This window comes from Hippopotamus amphibius, chromosome 5, assembly GCF_030028045.1.
Source record: "Hippopotamus amphibius kiboko isolate mHipAmp2 chromosome 5, mHipAmp2.hap2, whole genome shotgun sequence".
In the NCBI taxonomy this organism is placed as follows: Eukaryota; Metazoa; Chordata; class Mammalia; order Artiodactyla; family Hippopotamidae; genus Hippopotamus; species Hippopotamus amphibius.
Window position 1 is genome coordinate 38,853,532 of NC_080190.1, and position 19,204 is coordinate 38,872,735.

A 19,204-nucleotide genomic window follows, 5' to 3' on the forward strand; every position below is an offset into this window, starting at 1 on the left:
AAATCTACTCAACAAACTTTATTTTCTACTGTATAGCATTCATAGAGAAATGGTTCTTCTCTCTCTTCCTCTCTCTCTCACACGCAGAGACATGCATTTTCTGTTTCACTGTTTTCTGAATACAACTAATGTTTTATCAGGTTTGAGTAGTTGTTCAAAGATTACATCATTGCAATGAATTGCATAATATGTTTCTGAAAGCAGCAAGCAGAATAGATGATTAGTGTACGTTGACCTAAAATCAAATGATATGAGAGAGTGGTCCATATTTCACTGCCTAGGGGTCACAGGCACAGAGTTCTCCAAGTCAGGAGCCAGCCTCAGGGCCCGCTCGTAATACTCCAGGGCTTCATTTATTTCTCCTTTTAATTTGTAGATGAACCCAAGGATGCTCAGGCTTTCTATATCTGATTCATTTCTCCGAAGTTTCTTTGAAACCAGTTTCTCCAAAGAACTGATACTTTTATCCCTTCCTATTGATTCACTTTCAATTTTTATTGCTTTTAAATAATGGCTAATTGCATCAACTTCAGATTTTTTTTGGAATTCCAGAAATCGGCCGTAGTGGAAATGGGCCTGTTGCAGAATATCTTTGTCTACTGATTCCATGCATAAGAGTTTGTGATAAGCATCTTCAGCTTTTCTGTGGTCACCTGCTTCTGTGTACATTTCTGCCAGGTCTATATAAGCAAACTCAAATGTGGGCTTTTGTTGCACAGCAAATTCAAAGCAATGTATGACTAATTGTAATATTCTGTTGATGTTTTCTTTATCCTGTCCTTTAGGCTGCCAGTTTGTAGCTATCTTCATTTGGATCATTTGTGACTTGTAGCAAAGCCCCATCTGGTGATGCAGGAAGGCAGAGAAGGGTGTTGCCTTCAAGGCCAATTTTAAGAACCGAAGAGCTTCATCCAGAGAGCCTTTTCTTCGGTAAAACTTGGCAGCATATCGAAAGACGTAGGTCTTTGAGGACCCGTTGCTCAGTGCTTCTTGAAGGTACTTTTCTCCTTTAGCTTCTTGTTCTAAATCTTGAAGCTTCAGGGCAAGGAGGGCCTTAATATATGCATCTTCTGGATTTAGCCTGACAGCCTTTTTCAGGGTGTTCAGACAAAATGCCTCAGAACTCTGTGTTGCTTTGCTAAAGCCCTCCAGGCGATAGACGGCGATTGCATACCCAGTGCTGAATTCAGGGTCTTCAGGGTACACTTCCAGAGCCTTTTCAAAGCAGACCTTGGCCCGTTCATAATTCTTTCCTCCACATTTCAGCAAGGCCCATCCTTCCTCACAGTCTATCTGAGGACACTCTATTCTGTAGCTGGAGGAATTTCCAAGCTTCCTGCAAGTGTTCTTCACTTCATTCAGGTAAATCTGGGCTTCTGCCTGTTGGCCCATATGGTAATGCAGCCAGGCATAGTTGCCCCAGGTAACCAGACTTCTCACATCTGATTGGTTGGCATGTTCTTGCTGGGCTAAGTCCTCAGCTTCTTTCAAACTCTTCAGAGCTTCCTCATTCTGGCCTTTCAAGTGTTTCACATAGGCCAGTAAGTTGTATATTCCTGCTTTGTATTTGATGTCTAGGAACTTAATGTCCTCCAAGACCCTGTTTTCTAAATCAGGTATTTCAGTGTCTTTAATGACCAACTCCCATGTAAAGTGACATCTCAACTGTTCCAGCTTATCCCTGATATGATCCTCATCAGCATCATTACTGTAAAAACAAAGGCAGATTTTGTTAAGTGACAGGCAGCCAATAGAAATAAGCCAGATAAAACACCCATATTTAGAGCTTAGCCTGAAAAGGGCACTCCTGCTTTGATCTTCCTTCAGGTTCCTATATTTATAAGATCCATGTGGCTTTCTTTCTTTCTTTTTTTTTTTTTTATTGGCTGCATTGGGTCTTCATTGCTGCACGTGCCAGCTTTCTTTAGTTGCGCAGAGCAGGGGCTACTCTTCATTTCAGTGCACAGGCTTCTTTTTGCAGTAGCTTCTCTTGCTGTGGAGCATGGGCTCTAGGCTTGCGGGCTTCAGTAGTTGTGGTGAGTGGGCTCAGTAGTTATGGCTTGTGGGCTCTATAGTTGCGGCACATGGGCTTAGTTGCTCCACGGCATGTGGGATCTTCCCAGACCAGGGCTTGAACCCGTGTCCCCTGCATTGGCAAGGCGGATTCTAACTACTGCGCCACCAGGGAAGCCCTAATTAGTCTTAAAATTGGATAGGGTGATTCCTCTCTGTTCTTTTTCATAATTGTTATTCTAGTTCCTTTGCCTTTCCATATAAATTTTAGATTAATATTTTCTATATCTATAAAAAATCTTGCTGGAGTTTTGATAAGAATTTTATATCAATTAGGGGAGAATTGACATTTTTACTATGTTGAGTCTTCTAATCCATGAAAATGCTATATCTGTTTATTTAGATATTCTTTCATTTCTTTCATTAGCATTTTATAGTTTTAGGCATTCAAGTCCTGTACAGGTTATGTTAGATTTATACTTAAGTACACTTATGTGTTTGTTTTTGAGCAATTTAAAATTATATTTTTAACTTAATTTCCACATGTTTATTGCTAGTATATAGAAATACAGCTGACTTTTATATGTAAATCTTGTATTCTGCAACCTTGATGAACCCGCTTGTTAGTTCTAGGCATTGTTTTATAGATACCTTGGGATTTTCTATGTTGACCATCATGGCGTATATAAATAGGGACAGTTTTATTTTTTTCTTTCTGATCTGTTTTAGCAGGCCTCCTCTAATACTGTTGTTCTACGGAAAGGGAAAGGACACCTCGTTCCACACTGCCAGATCAAGGTGGAATCCTGTTTACTCACTTGCCTTTTATAAACACTTTGTGGGGAGCCTGGGCTCCTTATTACTGCTGGATGGGGGTGGGAGTTCAGAATCCCCCAGGCCTCTGCTGATACCACACTGGCTTGAAGGGGTGGGTGTGCCTTGTTGCTCTTTTCCATGTGGCCTTTACTGATGCTGGAAAGGGAGGTAAGTGGGGAAGAATGGCCTTATTACCTCTGGATGGTGGTGAAAATCCTGAACCCCACTAGGCCTCTCTGATACCACCTCAGTGGTGAGTGGAAGGGCACCTCATTACCACCAGGTGGGGGCTGATGTCTACACTCCCTTTGTGGTCTTCACTCCCCCACTGCAGAGAGAGGAACCCTTGTTACCACCCTAGTGGGGATGAAAGTCTTTGCATTCCACTTGCCCCTCTCTGGCATCATCCTTGGGGGTTAGGGAGGAGAGTTGGGATGCCTAGCTATAGTCTGGTGAGGGTAGAAGTCTAGGCTGCCCACTCAGCCTTTGCTGGCAAAGTTTGGAATGGGGCTTTAGTTTTGTTTGATTTTTTTTCCCTGTAGTATTTGGCTGGAGCAGAATGGTTGTTTATAAATATTTTGTCTTGCTGGGCTGTCCCCTTCTTGATCCTTTGGCTAGAGATAGCAGGCTTTTCATGGGATTTTTCTGTCTATGCCTGCTGGCATTTCTAGTTTGCTCGCTTCTCCAGCACTCCGTCTGGGATATATGCAGAAAAGAGGAATATCCATATGCAAAGGAGTGAAGTTGGACCCCTACCTTATACTGTATACAAAAAATGAAATCAAAATGTATCAAAGATGTAAGTGTAAGACCTAAAACTATAAAAACCTTGAAAGAAAACGGAAAAAAACTTCATGACATTGGATTTGGCAACAATTTCTTGGATATGACACCAAGAGCACAGGTAACAAAAGTAAAAATAAATAAGTTGAATTTCATTAAAATTAAAAACTTGGACTTCCCTCGTGGTGCAGTGGTTAAGAATCAGCCTGCCAATGCAGAGGACCTGGGCTCTATCCCTGGTCTGGGAAGATCCCACTTGCCTCGGAGCAACTAAGCCCATGTGTCACAGCTACTAAGTCTGTGCTCTGGAGCCCATGAGCCACAACTGTTGAGCCCACGTGCTGCAACTACTGAAGCCCACGTGCCTACAGCCCATGTCCTGCAACAAGAGAAGCAACCGCAGTGAGAAACCTGCACACTGCAATGAGGAGTAGCTCCTGTTCACCACAACTAGAGAAAACCCACACATAGCAATGAAGACCCAACGCAGCCCCACCCCCCCAAAATTAAAAACTTCTGTGCCTCAAAGGGCACTGTTAATGGAATGAAAAGACAACCTACAGAATGGGAGAAAATATTTGCAAATAATATACCTGATAAGGGATTAATATCTAGACTATGTAAGCAACTCCTGCAACTCAACAGCAAAAAAACAAACAACTGATTAAAAAAGTGGGCAGAGGACATGAATAGGTATTTTCCTAAAGAAAATATACAAATGGCCAGTAAGCACATGAAAAGATGTTTAGCATCACCAATCATTAGTGAAATGCAAATCAAAACCATAATATCTCTCTTCACACCCATTAGCATGGCTATTATCAAAAACACAGAAAATAACAAGTGTTGTTGAGGATGTGGAGAAATTAGAACCCTTGTGCATTTCTAGTGAGAATGTAAAATAGGGCAGCTGCTGTGGAAAATGGTGGTGATTCCTCAAAATATTAAACATAGAATTACCATATAATTCAGCAATTTCACTTCTGGGTATATACCCCAAATAAATAAAAGCAGAGACTTGAGTAGATATTTGTGTACTTATATTCATAGCAGCATTATTCACAGTAGCCACAAGGTGGAAGCAACCCAGCTGTCCATCAGTGGATGAATGGATTAACAAAATGTGATCTGTACAGACAGTGATGTATTATTCAGCCTTAAAATGGAAGAACATTCTGACACATGCTTCAACATGGGTGAACTCTGAAGACATTATAAGTGAAATAAGCCAGTCACAAAAGGCCATGTGTTGTATGCTTCCATTTATATGAAATATCAATGATAGGCAAATCCATAGAGACAGAAAGCAGATTAATGGTTGCCAGGGCCTAGGGTGAAGGATGAGTGGGGAATGACCGCTCAGAGTGACGAAAATATTCTTGAAGTAGATAGTGGTGATGGTTGCAAAACACTGTGGTTGTACTAAATACCCCAAAATTGTATACTTAAAAATAGTTAAAAAGGTAAATTTTATCTTATGTGTATTTTATCATAATAAAAAATCATATTACTAACCTAAATAGGAATTCTACAAATTTATAGTGTGTGTGTGTGTGTGTGTATTTCTAGTACATGTTGAAATAAACACAAAAGCGTTAAAACATAAAAGCTAATTACTATGCCATCTGAAATGAGCTCATGAACCTCCACTGGTACCCTTTAAGAAACATTGGCTTAAAGGTTAAATAAGGTATCATTGAGTAGAGACTCTGGTTCATGTCTCAGCTCTATCACTTATCTGTGTAGCCTTAACATTTCTTTTTTTTTTTTTAACTCTTTATTGGAATATATTTGCTTTACACTCTTGTACCCGTCTCTGAGGTACACCAAAGTGAATCAGCTGCATCTACACACATATCCCCATATCCCCTCCCTCCCGTGACTCCCTTCCACCCTCCCCGTCCTGGCCCTCCAAGGCATCTCCCATGAAGTTTATCTCCTTTTGCTATACAGCAACTTCCCACTAGCTATCTATTTTACAGCTGGTAGTGTAAATATGTCTATGCTACTCTCTCACCTCGTCCCAACTTCCCCTTTGCCCCTCACCCCAGCCCCGTGTCCTCAAGTCCATTCTCTACTTCTGTATCTCCACTCTTGCCTGTCACTGGTTTCATCAGCACCATTTCTTCAGATTCCATATATATGTGTTAGCATACAGTATTTGTTCTTCTCTTTCTGGCTTACTTCACTCTTTATGACAGACTCTAGGTCTATCCACTTCATGACATATAGTTCAATTTCATTCTTTTTTATGGCTGAGTAATATTCCATTGTATATATGTGTTTAATTTAAAATTCATTGTTGCAATATAAGTGTAGTAGAAGTACCTACTTCATTGGTTTCTTTTTAAATGTAGTAATTTACATAATACTTTGGAAGCCAGGCTGGCACTTGATAAGCATTCACAAAGTGATATCTACTTTTATGTTGTTATTATTATTATTGTTTTCTTAATTATCAGTGATAATCCACTCTTACCTGTCTGTGGACCAAAGGAGGGGAGAAGGGTTGATAGTAGGCCCATAACTATGCATTTTCTGAAACTGTTGCCCCTTCAAAATTTTGCCCACTGGAGCATTGAGGGAGAATTTGCAGGTCAATACTAATTAAAGTTTTTTTGATCTGCTGATATCAAGGGTTATTTGAATCAAGATTCAGTTTGGGTAATATAGATATGTTCACATTAGGCCCTTCACCTAAGGAAGGAAGATGTGGGAGTTCCCAAGCACAGAACTCCAGCCAAGCCCTGTGGACAGGAGGCTGTCCAGCATCTGCAGACCACCTGGCTTCCCCAGAGGACAGGTAATCTGCTAATCTTAAATCCAGTCAGGTTGAGAAGGCCCATCATAGGAACCCAGCAGTGCAGATAGACCAGAAGCCAAGAGAGAAGGGTCTTATTCTCTAAGTAGTGAATTTCTCCTACTCTCCCCCCACAATATTTCCCTTAAAACATCTGAGAGACCCCATGACTGTGGCTCACACAGTTGTGTGGGTCCTACTTTTTCCTGCTGTTGAGGAGCCAGAAAGCAATGTCTCTCTCCAGACAAACTGTCCATTCCTCCCTCGGTCAGATAGAAGTAAGGCTGGTTTGGAAAATTGTTTCAGAGATTGGGATCATTTTCTCCTTTCTTCCCTTCCCATTTCCCTCCCCTTCTTTGGGCTTTAACATCTTCCTCAGGGAGATACTAACAAAAATAAAAATGCCTGAACTAATAAAACAGTTTACGTGCATGCACATACACACACACACTCAGTCCAAAGCAGATGATCAAACAGAAGAATAAGGGAATTACATCACTGAAACCAAGTCTGTTGAGATAGTGTGATACACAGAAAGGCAGAGAAGCAGAGAAATCCTTACCTCATGGTTGCTGTGAATTAGGCAGCAGTTCTGCACTGTTTTGTTTAGCTGGTTGGGCTCCTCTGAGATCTGTCCAGTCTTGTGGATTTTCAGATAAACTTAAGCCCCAGGACAGGGCTATATAAGGAAGATGAACAGCAGCTAATGATGTAAGCTAAGGGTGTGTTGCTGCAAAGATAAGTTGGAAACCAAGATAAAAACTGAAACTAGAAAGTGAAATTAAAGTAGGCAGAGTCGTGGAAAACGAAACTTAAACAGTTATTGCTTCCTTTGGTTCTGTTTTGAAAACAGATTGAGAAAAGACTGGTGGAAAGCAGTTTTTTTGATGTGCTGATTCCTCTCTCAGACTCTATAAGGCCTTGTAGAAACCCAGGAACCAAGAGATACCAGTAATGTGAAGTCCACCGGACCTATAGCCAGGGAGACCTGTGAAAATTGACTCTGTGAACTTGCCAAGGTTATGCCCCCAATCTGTGCCTTTGTTTGCTCATCTGGAAACAGAAATTGTTCTTTTTATGGTATAACATTTTGCAGATCACTAAACTGGAGCCTTAATTCAAATTTGTTCCTATTCTCTGAGAGGTTGTGTCTTAGTAATTATTTTGTGCCTTTGTATACCCTTGTTTGAGGAGAATGATCAGTGATAAAAAGAGTCCTATAACCTCTTGTTTATTCATAGGAACAAAGAAAACATAAGTGAGACTTCAAACAACACATGTTGGGCCTTAATGAAAATATTTTCTTATTTTTAATGCTCTCTGTTGCAGTCATCTAAAGTATTCTTATTCACCAGACGTGATTATCATACCTGTGCAAGAGCATTTTCTTCTTGGTTCCTGTGGCATCAGGTTTGGCCTACCTAACCTGGCCCATGTAATCCTCTGTAGTTGTGGTGCTTGTGGGAAGAGGTTGAGAAGAATGTGCTGAGACTAAGGTCCAGGGTACAGATTAGGCTCCTGTTACTGGTGTCTGCCAAGTTCTTGTTTTCCCTAATTTGCATTGGAAATTGCCCTATTCTCCTGATATGTTTAGGAAAGTGGTCATTCCAGCAGATTTTTGCAAAGCAAACTTCTCCCCAATCACAGTTAATTTAATCACTGGAAGGCCTCTTATTGAGAGGAGACAATTAGACTTGCTTCCCTGGAAAGCTGAATCTGCTGAGCTTGACACATATATATTTGGCTACCATTGTTAGCTAGGTTTTTCCGTGGCACCTGACAATAATAAAAACAGAGGAAGCTTATTCACAGAGAAGACTATCAAGTGGTTGAGATGAGAGAAATAGAGAATTTGAGATACGAGAAGGAAAGTTCTGATGGTGCCTTCTGTCCATAGCTTCACCATGAAGAGTCAAGGGGCAAAGAGTGTCTTATGGGATTTCAGGATGAGTACAGAGTTGTATGAACCCAGATTACCAATGACTGTGGGCCTGGGACCATATTGAGGGGTGTTCCTAGTGCTGCAAAAATCCAGGTACCGGCAAGGGTTTGGAACCAGATCTGCCTCTTACCCTAAAGGAGAGCTTCAGCCGATTGTAGCCTATCGTGAAGGTTGGTGGCTGGGTTCTGGATGACTGCACGGAAAAGGGAGAATTGAGGGAGGTAGCCTCATTTTTAGTCTCCCATATATAAGGCTATGAAATAAAAAAACCTACTCCTAATTAAGTGGCCAGGATTCTGGTTATTACTTTTGGTTTTAGATTGACAGAAATAAACAATCCACCTAGTTCAGGAATGAAGGAAATATTCCAGACACGAAGAAAGCCTCCCAATCTCTGATTGCTTGGGCAGGAGGTGAAAGCAAGATGCTGTGGTCTGGCAGAGAGAGCCCTCTGTTGCTCCAGAACCGACATCTGAGTCAAATTCCAACTCAACCGTAGTTCATGGAACTTGAGTTTAAATACTTAGCAACTACCTGGCACATAGAAGCGTGCAAATAAAAGGTGACTATTGGTGGTAGTAGCAGTAGCAGTAGTAGCAGCAGCAGCAGTATTTTCAGTCATCAAGTTTAAATAGTGCTTTCTTAAAAAAAAAAAATCTACCTATACTTTTTCCTTTAAAATAAGAAAGAGAAGAGGAGCAGTTGCAAGAATGTTTTCCTCTTAGAAACACTTCATCAAAGACACTGCCAGATCTAAAACGTTTCTGCTCAACCGCTCCTGCCCAGCTCATCTCCCATGTCAGCCCTCACCAATGCTATAAGCTTCCACTGAGGCATCCTGAACTAGTTAGAAAGTTCTACACAAATAAAAATTTCTGAATAAATAATATAGGTTTATCCATGTATTCTGATAAATGTTCAGGCTAGAAGCAAACGCCAAAATAAATGATTAGAAAAGCTCTCTTTTAGGGGAGCAAGGTGTCTTTGGAATTCTTGTGGAGAAAAGCAGTTGGGTTTGTAATTTTGCAATGTGCTAGATAGAATGTAGAGAAGCGGACAAAACATTTATCTTGTCATTGCCACGAATTTGGCAGCGGTCCTGGTTCTATGGGATTCTGGCTTGGCTGATTAGGTGTTCAGAATCTTGCCCAGGGTCTCTGTGGAATAAACAGACCTATGAGCAATGTAAGACAGAGCAGTAGAGCGGGAAACAGCCAAAAAAGTGTGTGTGGGGTGTGTGTGTGCGCGTGCACGCATGCCCACACATGCGCTTACAGTTACAAAAAGAAAACAAGAACTTATAGAAAATGAAATTTCAGCACTATGCTCTAAGTTCATTCCCGGGAGTCTAGGACTAGTTAGCTCCCTGAGTGACTGGCCAACTGTGATGAGCTACGTCACCTCTGTGAGCCTCAGTTTCCTCAACTGATACATAAGTGACTTGGCATAGATTACCGAATCTTTACCCTCACTGCACACTCATCTATGGAGGCTTTAAGAATAATGCTAATCAGGCCGCATCCCAGACCACTCGAATACATCCCTAGGAATGGGCCCCCTGTCTCGGTGTTAAAAAGAAATGCTCAGGTGATTTTGATGTGCATCCTGGGCTAGAACCAGGACCTTGATGACCCCTGGTGTCTTTTATATGACAGAAATTCTCTGAGTGGTCTGGGACTCAATCCCTGGACCTACTTCGCTTTCTGTGAGGCCCAGATTCAGTCTCTTCATTACTCTGTGCCTTGTTTCCCTACCTGCACAGTAGGCAATGAACTCCTCAGTCTCTTCCTGATCCACAGGATGGCATGGAAAAAGAATGGAATTCTGAGTGTTTTGACCACTACCAGAGGGGAAGGGGTATGGGGGGAGCGCAAAATGGGTAAAGGGGGCAACTCTGTGGTGACAGATGGAAACTAAACATTTGGTGGTGAGTACACTGTAGTGTGTACAGAAGTTGAAATATAATATTGTACACATAAAACTTATATAATGTTATAAACCAACAAAAAGAAATGTATTTTCCTGTCTTTTGAGATTATTTCTAAATACTTCTGATCACATCTATGGAGAAGAACTCAGAGACACGAGAAGTCCTTTGTTGTGAATGACTTTCACATTTTCTCATGGGTTTTCAAGGGTCTGCTGAGCCCACCTTGACCCGCAGTTTGGCTTATTGCGACACAGTCAAGTACTAACTGAGTTTTTATCATTTCCTCCTTTACATTTCAGGGTTATTTCGGAACAATATAGATTCACAGGAAGTGAAGCAAGAGTGTAGCAAGAGACTTGTGCAGCCAACCCCTGCCCTGCCAATAGCAACATCTTGTGTAACTGTAGTACAATACCAAAATCAGGAAAATGACATTGGTACTGTGTGTGTATTTTAAAGATGAAATATATTATGATTTCATCTTACAAGTTCGTTTATAAGATTTTTACTTAACCTAACTGATCCTACATCTGTGTATTTTTTTCTCCTGAACCGAGTATCTCTTTTCTAAGTGATACCAGCATACATGTGATCTGTTCCACAATACACTAATAACAGTCTCAGAATAACAAAATCAGAACACCTTCAAAATAATTGCTGAGTAGAGTTTAAGATTTTTTTTTGCTGTTCTTTTGTCCTTAAGATATATCCTTCTAAAGATGTAGAGTCTTAATTATAGTGTTTTAAAAAAGTCACTTGGAATACTTCTTCTCGGTGGTTTTATCCTTTATCCCATATATATTTTGGTTCATTTGCCTCATTTTGATTTACTTTTTGAATGCTTCTTTTCTTACTTTTTTATCCTAGCATTTTATTAGGAATATTGTTACACATAGAGTTCAGAGAATTTTCCAACAAACATTAATATACTCACCACCTAGATTATACAGTTAACATTTTACTATATTTGCTTTATTACATATCTATTCAGCCATCAATTTCGCTATCCACCCATCAATTTATCTTATGTTTTTGTTGTTGTGTAAGAAGGTAATCAGTACAATTAATCGAAAAAACATTTCAGCATGCATATTGTTGTAACTTTAGTCAGATCTTGTTTGCAAGGAAAAGACAATATTCCTGCTCTAGCAGTTTTCTTCTGGTTAAATCTAATAAATCTGTTCTTAGCTTAGTATCAACAAAGTTGAAATGGGTGTTACTTGTGTGTTCCCCAGGTGTCATCTGAATGACCCACTCAGACTCCCTTAGCCTCTGCCATTGGTCAGTTCCAGCTCCCAGGAATCAAGGTAGCATACGCCAACCTTTTCATTCTGTGGCTTACAGAACCACCCCCTTCCCCAGTATTTGAAAAAATTCTTGGTAGGGTTTATAGTCCCTTGGCTTCCTTGCCTCAGGCCTCCTACTGCTATATAAGTTGCCTCTGTTTTTCTGCTTTCACTCAAACATAGAATATACAAAAAACATAGAATCTTTTAAAAATTTCACCAGTAAAATACATGCGGATACTTTGTTAGCTTATCAAGTTGTTAACTTTACTGAATATTTTTGGAGAAAATATTTTAGGGAGAGAAAGGAGATTATATCACATACCAGAAAGTAAACACTTAAAGGCTGCATTAAGGTATTTGTATCATTTTTAGCTTGCACATCCTAAACAGGTTTTTCCCTTACTTTGTCCTTCCGCAGTACATTTTAACTTTTCTTAGGTGTGAATAAATGTCTAGCTGTATGTTTGGAACACATAGGTCTCTCATGATTGCCAGTAGCTGGATAAATGTATATTTAAAAGTTTGAAATTTTTTTGAGGTTATAGGCTTGGCTTACTAACCAGCAAATCTCAGAATCTCATCCAGACCTCATCTCAAATCTCAATCTCATCCAGACTCTGTTTTCTAAATCAGATATTTAAGTGTCTTCAATTAGCAGCTCCCTGTAAAGTGGTATCTCAGTCGACCCAGGCTATGTTCCATGAGATTCCCATTTGATTCATCACTGTATTCGTGTTTTAGGAGTGTTCAGTCTAATTTAAATGAAGCCAGCACTTTGAATAGTCAAATATTAGCCCCCAATGTCCCTGCCTTCCTTATCTGTTGCCTCCCAGGATTCTATGGTCATGTCATTAGGACAAAGAGCACGTGGGTATAAAAACCCTGAGGAAATGCTAATTACTTCATGGTGCCAACAGGTTGGCTATGTGAAGTTGAAAAGGCAGCTAGAAAGGAATTAATTCTGCTAATGTTAAAATAATTTCAGCATCACCCTCAACACTGCAAAACCCTTCTTTCCTTCTCCCCCTCTCAACATTGTAGTACACCACTGATGCCGTCAGAAGAAATGTGGAGAGAGGGTTCACAAAAGGATAGATTCCTTACTCATCTTTTCCATATCCCCAACACACAAACACATTTTGGTTTTCTCACTTCCCAGGAAGGGTTCTGAGAGAAATATGAGAGCCAAATATGGTTCCAAATGATGGGTGTTTTGAATGCTTAAGCTGGGATGGAGAATGTGGTAGAGCGTTCTACCTCCTATGCCTATATGAACTTATTCAGCTGGTTCCTAGAGAGACTGAACAATGGGTGGAACCACCTCACAATGATGGACTTACTCTATGGGATCAGAGGTAGGAGGTTGATGAATGTTGCATGAAGTCAGCTGTGTCTATGTGAAGAATTAGTCTGACCTGAATCTGTTCATGCTTCAGAGCATGACTGTGTGGTTGACTGCTGAGGTAAGGAGTTCTGTGACCTTCCTTGTCACCACCCAACTGTGGCCCAGAAATACGACCCAGTGAAACCTGTGTGTGTGTTGTGGGGGAGGGATGAGACCAGGCATGAGTAAAATCAATATTGTTCCTAAGAATGCTCACTGGAAACAGTTACTACCCCCACAGGAGATGGAATCAGGAAGAGGTTTTGGCCCAAATGCCCCCCCTCTGCCCAGTGCAGTTCCTGGTATGATGAGGACAGTCATTCCCAAGGAAGATCAACCACACAAAGTGACGCGACCTTAGGGAGCTGCAAGAATATTGGGGGATAAGCCATTCCAGGTTTTAAAAACATGTACCGCAATCTCTGTACCTGTGCCCAGCCAGAGCACTTGTGAGAAGTAGAAAGAGGCCTTCTTTCCTCTGCATGATCAGGGCCAGGGTGCCATGCATCCACGGATGGAAGGTGTACTGGATTTCAGCCCGCAGTGGCACTGCAGAACTTCAAGTGTACAACTAACAACCTTACAGGGCTGCCCTGCCAGAGGAGAATTCTTGTTTCTTATACTTAGTGGTTCATCAACATGTCATCTTTCACCTTGTTCTCGGCTCGGGCTCTGGGAAGACTATGGAATAGAATGTCTTCAGAGAGTTATCCTCACTCTCTGAAATAGCAGTGCTGAGAACCCAAAGTCCTTCTGCTACCTAGTGAGCACATGCAGTGTACTAACAGTCGTATGAGTATTTTTATGAAGTTATGTGTGTACATGTGTGTGGTGACCTAACCCCCTGTCTACGTGGCAGATACATGTTAGTTGTCAGGCATTTCCTTGGATCCTTTTCCCTTAAGCTATTTTGATCAGTGAGCATGAGTGTAAGGAGGAGCTGAATCTGCTTCTCCATCCCTGCCCCACTGGGATCAGGGGTATTTTAATGTGGGTTATATTCATTCGAGGATGGTCCAGAGCCCCTTTAGTCTGCCTTAGGTCAGGAGGGTCTACAGACATAACTATGGCCCACTGTGAAGTCTCTTGGGGAGCCTTGCTAGGGGCTGGGGGAGAGGGAGGGCTTGCTTTCTGTCAGCCCTGCAGATGCAGACATCACTAACACCATTTCATGACCAGCAATCCATTATATTAAAAAGAGAGACCTGGAGATGCTTGTGCTGAATTCCATTGCAATCCCTCCCTTGCAGTCTCTTCATGAGACAGGTATAGATGTGCACTGGAAAAGGAATCCTGATGCCCGGGCTCCTGTTACTGTAGGCCCTGCCTCTCCCACTGACTGCAGTGTCAGATGGGAGGACTCCAGTAGATGGGAACACTTTTGAGCAGAAAATATTTTCCACAGTTTTCCAGTTCTAACCAAACCAAGAAAGAAAGGAACATATATCTATGACATCACAACTCTGATAAGATTTCTTATTTTCTAACAGCTAGTAGAGTGGTTTCTCATGATCACCTGGAAGACCTGCAATACAGATTGATGGGCCCCACCTCAGAGTTTGAGTCAGCGGTCTAGGGTAAGGCCTGAGAATCTGCAGTTCAAACAGGTTCCCTGGTGATGCTGATGCTCCTGGCCAGGGGACCACACTGAGAACAGTTGATTTAGTGAAAAGCAAATTTCATAGTCATCACAATTTCACAGTGACAAAGTAATCCCAAGGCTTTGAATCAGTAATAGAAAAATAGGCATCTTTGAAAATAGCTGCTGCTGCTGCTTCCCATTTGGATGTAATTAACATAGCCTGAAAGGACCTAAGACTAGCCTGATGCCAGTCTCCCTTCTGACCTAGGCCTCTGCTCTGTACTCTGGTGAACAGTCTATAAGTACTCCCGGGGATGTTGTCACTGCATTAGAAAGTGCTACACAAATGACATCTCCTTTGGGGTTAAGATAGCTTTTTCATTCATTCTCTTAAGAGCACTGCTGCTCTTTCTAAGCAAGCTCTGTAATAGGACAGTTAAGATATGTCCCTCTGTGCACATTCCTTTTTTTTTTAATTGAAGTATAGTTGATTTATAATATTGTGTTAGTTTCAGGTGTACAACAAAGTGATTTGGTTATACATATATCTATGTGCGTATATATTCTTTTTTAAAAATTCTTTTCTATTATAGTTTGTTACAAGATACTGAATATAGTTCCCTGTGCTGCGCAGTAAATTGTTGTGTATCTATTTTACATATGGTAGTGTGCATCTGTTAATCCCATACTCCCAATTTATCCCTCCCCACTGTTGCTTTGGTAACCATAAGTTTGTTTTCTATGTTTGTGAGTCTGTTTCTGTTTTTTTAATAAGTTCATTTCTACTGTTTTTTTAGATTCCACATATAAGTGATACCATATAATCAATCACGCCTACCTAGTGTAAACCTTCATGAAAACCTCTAAATAATGGGGTTCTGAGAACTTTCAGATTGGGGAACATGTCAAGGTGCTGGGAGGGTGATGTACCAGGAGACGGGCATGGAATCTCCATTCCCCCCTCCCCTGACACGTCCTGTGCGTCTCTTCCATTTGGCTATTCCTGCGCTGCATCCTTTATAACAAACTGGCAATAATAAGTAAAGCACTTTCCTCGGTTCTTTGAGTTGTTCTAGTGAATTATCAAAACTGACGAAGGGTTCGTGGGAACTCCTGAATTTGTAGCTAAGTCAGACAAGTGCGAGAAACCTAGGGACCTAGTACTTGTAAGTGGTAACTAAAGAGAGGGTACTCTTGTGGGACCGCGCCCTTAGACCTGTGGCGACTGATGGTAACACCAGGTAGTTCGTGTCAGAACAGAATTGAATTTTGGAAAACCAGTTGGTATTCCAAGAATCTGAGAATTGTGAGTTGGTGAGAATTAGAGTTGGTGTCACATTTAGTTGGTCTGAGGGAAAACAAAACCTATAACAAAACCAGAAATGGAAACAAATGTGGCAAGGAGATGCCAGTTTGAAGGAAAAAAATTTTGAGGGAAGTCTTTGTTCTGATATCAAAAAAAAAAAATCTTTGGGAGAGGGAAGTTGTGAGTGGCATCTTATTCATGCTGCCTCTCCATGGGGTCATGGTGGCCTATGGGAGCAGCACTAGAACTTAGAACCTTAGAATATGCAGCACTGTGGAGCGAGGACTGGGCCCAGAGGCAGGTGCCCTGTGCAGATAGGCTGTGTGGTGAGCCACTTGCTCTCAACCCTCTGGGCCTCAGTTTCTTATCACTGTAACAAAAGAAATAGGTTACTAGGGAAAATCTCATGATCCTTTAGAGTTTACAATTTCATGAAAATATAACCTGAAATGTGGAACTGTGTCTGTGGCCCCGACTCTGAGAGACATTGCTTTGGTAACTTCATTTTGCTTGGCTTTTTCCCCCATCAAGAGAACGGGTGATACCGCCACCCTCTTCCTGAAGCACAGAAGAGTGCAGTCTTTAAAATGTGAACCTGCCTTCATGCACTTTTTTTTCTTATTTTCTAGTGTTTCCTAGTCAAGAAGAGCTAAATTGTCCTCATTCATCAGAAAAGTCTCCCTTGTCTAATGGACCTGATTAGACACTGATTCTCCTCTCTGCTTGAGAACACTGGCTCAGCCTTAGCCCCTTAACCTGCTGGCGTAAGTCCCACCAGACGCATGAACCTTGTCTTTTACTCTTATGTTAAAAATCACACATACAACTCTAAACCTCTTCAGAAACTGTAAACATAAAGCACCTATTCTATGTTTTGAACAAAAAAAAAATGCCATTTTTATCAAATCAACATTTTCATTTTTAATCAAATGTGCTTTTATTAGGGGAAACACTGAAACCGCCCGCCCTGGCCAGGCAAGATAGTAGCCACTTGTCCCGCCCTGGCCAGGTAAAATAGTAGCCACTTGTGTTCGTGCAAGTTTGTATGTCCAACGCACAGTGAGGCCAAACAAACTGAAACATTGGAGTTTGGAGCAGAGAAAGGTTTATTGCAAGGCCATGCAAGGAGACGAGGTGGCTCATGCCCTAAAAAGCCCTGAGCTCTCTGAAGGGTTTTGGCAAAGTACTCCCCCTCCCCTCCCCCCCCCATTTAAAAGCTCTTTATTAGAATATAATTGCTTTTAAAAGCCAGGGTTTTTTTTTGGGGGGGGGAGGTGTCGTATGCGATCAGCTTGTGCACAGTTCTCGGATGGCTGATGGTGAGGGAACAGGGTGGTGTCACAGGGGTTCACATTATCAGTCCTTAGGCTCCAGGAGGCCTGGGGCTGTGTGCTCAGGTTATCAAGTTGTTAACATCTTCCATGTGGGGGGGGGGGTTTCACATCTACAGAACAACTCAGGAAATGTCCATCAAATACTATTATCTATGTACTTCAGAGGGGAGCTAAAGCAGAGGATATGGGGGAAGGCCTGTCCTAGGAAGGCCCCAAAGGTCCTGCTCGGTTACACTTACATGAGTTACCTTACACCAGGAGGTCCTGGTAAGGAACGTGGAATTAACAAGCTATCACCAACCAGAAGAGTTCAGGAAATGTCAGCAGGAGAGAGGAGACGCCACTCCATATGTCCTTCCAACCTCCCAGAATCCGTCTTGCTGGGATCCATCTTGGCTGAGCGGTGTGTGGGCCACCAGGAAGGACCCTGAGTCAGAATGATTGGCCAGAGACAACCCAGAAACTAATCCCATCACTATGAAACCTGAGACCGTGAGCCATGTGTCAGAGCAGTCCTCCTGGGTTCCCTTACCCTGCTGCTCTCCGCCCAGTGCCCCTTCCCAATAAAGTCTCTTGCTTTGTCAGCATGTGTGTTTCTCCTTGGACAATTCATTTCTGGGTGTTAGACAAGAGCCTACACTTGGGCCCTGGAAGGGGTCCCCCTGCCTGTAACACTCTCTCTGCATTCAAACAGTGTGTATATAATCTGCAGATACTGAATACCTTGACTTTTTTGAGAAATATGACAGGAGAGTTTCCCAAATTCCCAAATCCCATTCTATCACAAAAGTTATAATGTACGTAATGAGAAGGAGAGAGACTCATTCATATTGGGGCCTGAGCTGGGAACTAGGCTCACTTTAGTGATGGCTTCTTAGATTGGTGGTTGTCTGTCCAGCTGCCTCTCTACAAATTCAGGTGGATTTCTAGTAAGCTCTGAGTAAGTCTTTGTAATAAATGAGATTTTGTGCTCTGACCATTGATGACCATCTGAGTGTCTCTTCCCTGGGGAATTTGAAATTAAGATCTAATCACTTCAAATCAAGTAGATTCTCCTTGGAGATACACCTCTGTGCAGAAAAGAGTTAACAGGCTTGAGACTGTCTTTAGAGAAGCCTGTGAAAGCTTAGCCCTTGGCTGGCTTCTGGAAACTCTCACTATTTTCTTCAGTGAAATAAACTCTCACTACAGCTTCAGTGTGCCTAAATTGTACAAACATTTGGGTTTATGCTGACCTCCTGCTGTCCTCCTCAGAGTCTGGAATTTGGGTACTTGCTAGGTAGAGGGTGCCTATGTGACCAACCCCCATGAAAAACCTTGGGTGCTTAGTCTCCAGTGAGCTTTTCTGGTAGAAAAGACTTTACATGTGTTGTCATAATTTGATGCTGGAGGAATTAAATACATCCTGTGTGACTCCACTGGGACAAGATTCTTGAGAACTTGTACTTGGTTTTCTTTGGAGTTTTCTCCATGTGCCTTTCTCTTGCTGATTTTGCTTTGTATCCTTTTGCTGTTGAAGAGGTTCAGAGTATCCCACCCCAAAATATGCCACTCTGGCATAAAGCTTATTTGGAGCTGAAATCAGTTGAAAAGAAGCAGACACAAGAAAAACTCTTTATGTAACAGGGAAGAGCTAAATTAGACACCATGTTGGATCTATTTCTTTGACTTTAACCTTTGCTTTTCATTGTGTTAATCATACACAATGGCCTGCCTCAGGGAACCCTACCCACCTGTGAAATTAACACATCCCTTTCCTGAGGCTAGTCATTCCAGGAGATGTTTTACAAGACTGATAACCTTTTTTACTTTACTTCCCTGCCTCTCCCTCTCTGTATAAAAAAAAAAAAAAACTGGCATGCAAACCCCAATAAGATGTTTTTTTGGAGACACTAGTCTGCCATCTTCTCAGTCTACCAGCTTTCTGAATAAAGTCGTATTCCTTGTCTCAACACCTCGTCTCCAATTCATTGGCCTGTCATGCGGTGAGCAAAGTGGGAGCTTGGACTTGGTAACACCATGATG

The 19,204-nt window shown here is 41.7% G+C and overlaps 1 protein-coding gene across 2 annotated transcripts in view; it reads right to left on the reverse strand.

Annotated features, from left to right (window-relative positions):
* LOC130854431 (interferon-induced protein with tetratricopeptide repeats 1-like) overlaps nucleotides 1-19,204 on the reverse strand; it is a 41,484-nt gene continuing 22,280 nt past the window's right edge. The window contains exons 1-2 of one of the 2 annotated variants that reach the window (XM_057737231.1): nucleotides 6,975-7,136; nucleotides 1-1,708 (exon numbers count right to left, since the gene is read on the reverse strand). In XM_057737231.1, the coding sequence (XP_057593214.1) occupies nucleotides 271-1,708; nucleotides 6,975-6,979 (1,443 nt within the window). In that variant the 5' untranslated portion in view covers nucleotides 6,980-7,136 and the 3' untranslated portion in view covers nucleotides 1-270. Of the gene's footprint in view, nucleotides 1,709-6,974; nucleotides 7,137-19,204 lie in introns of those variants that run through there. The other variant, XM_057737232.1, reaches the window with a different exon arrangement.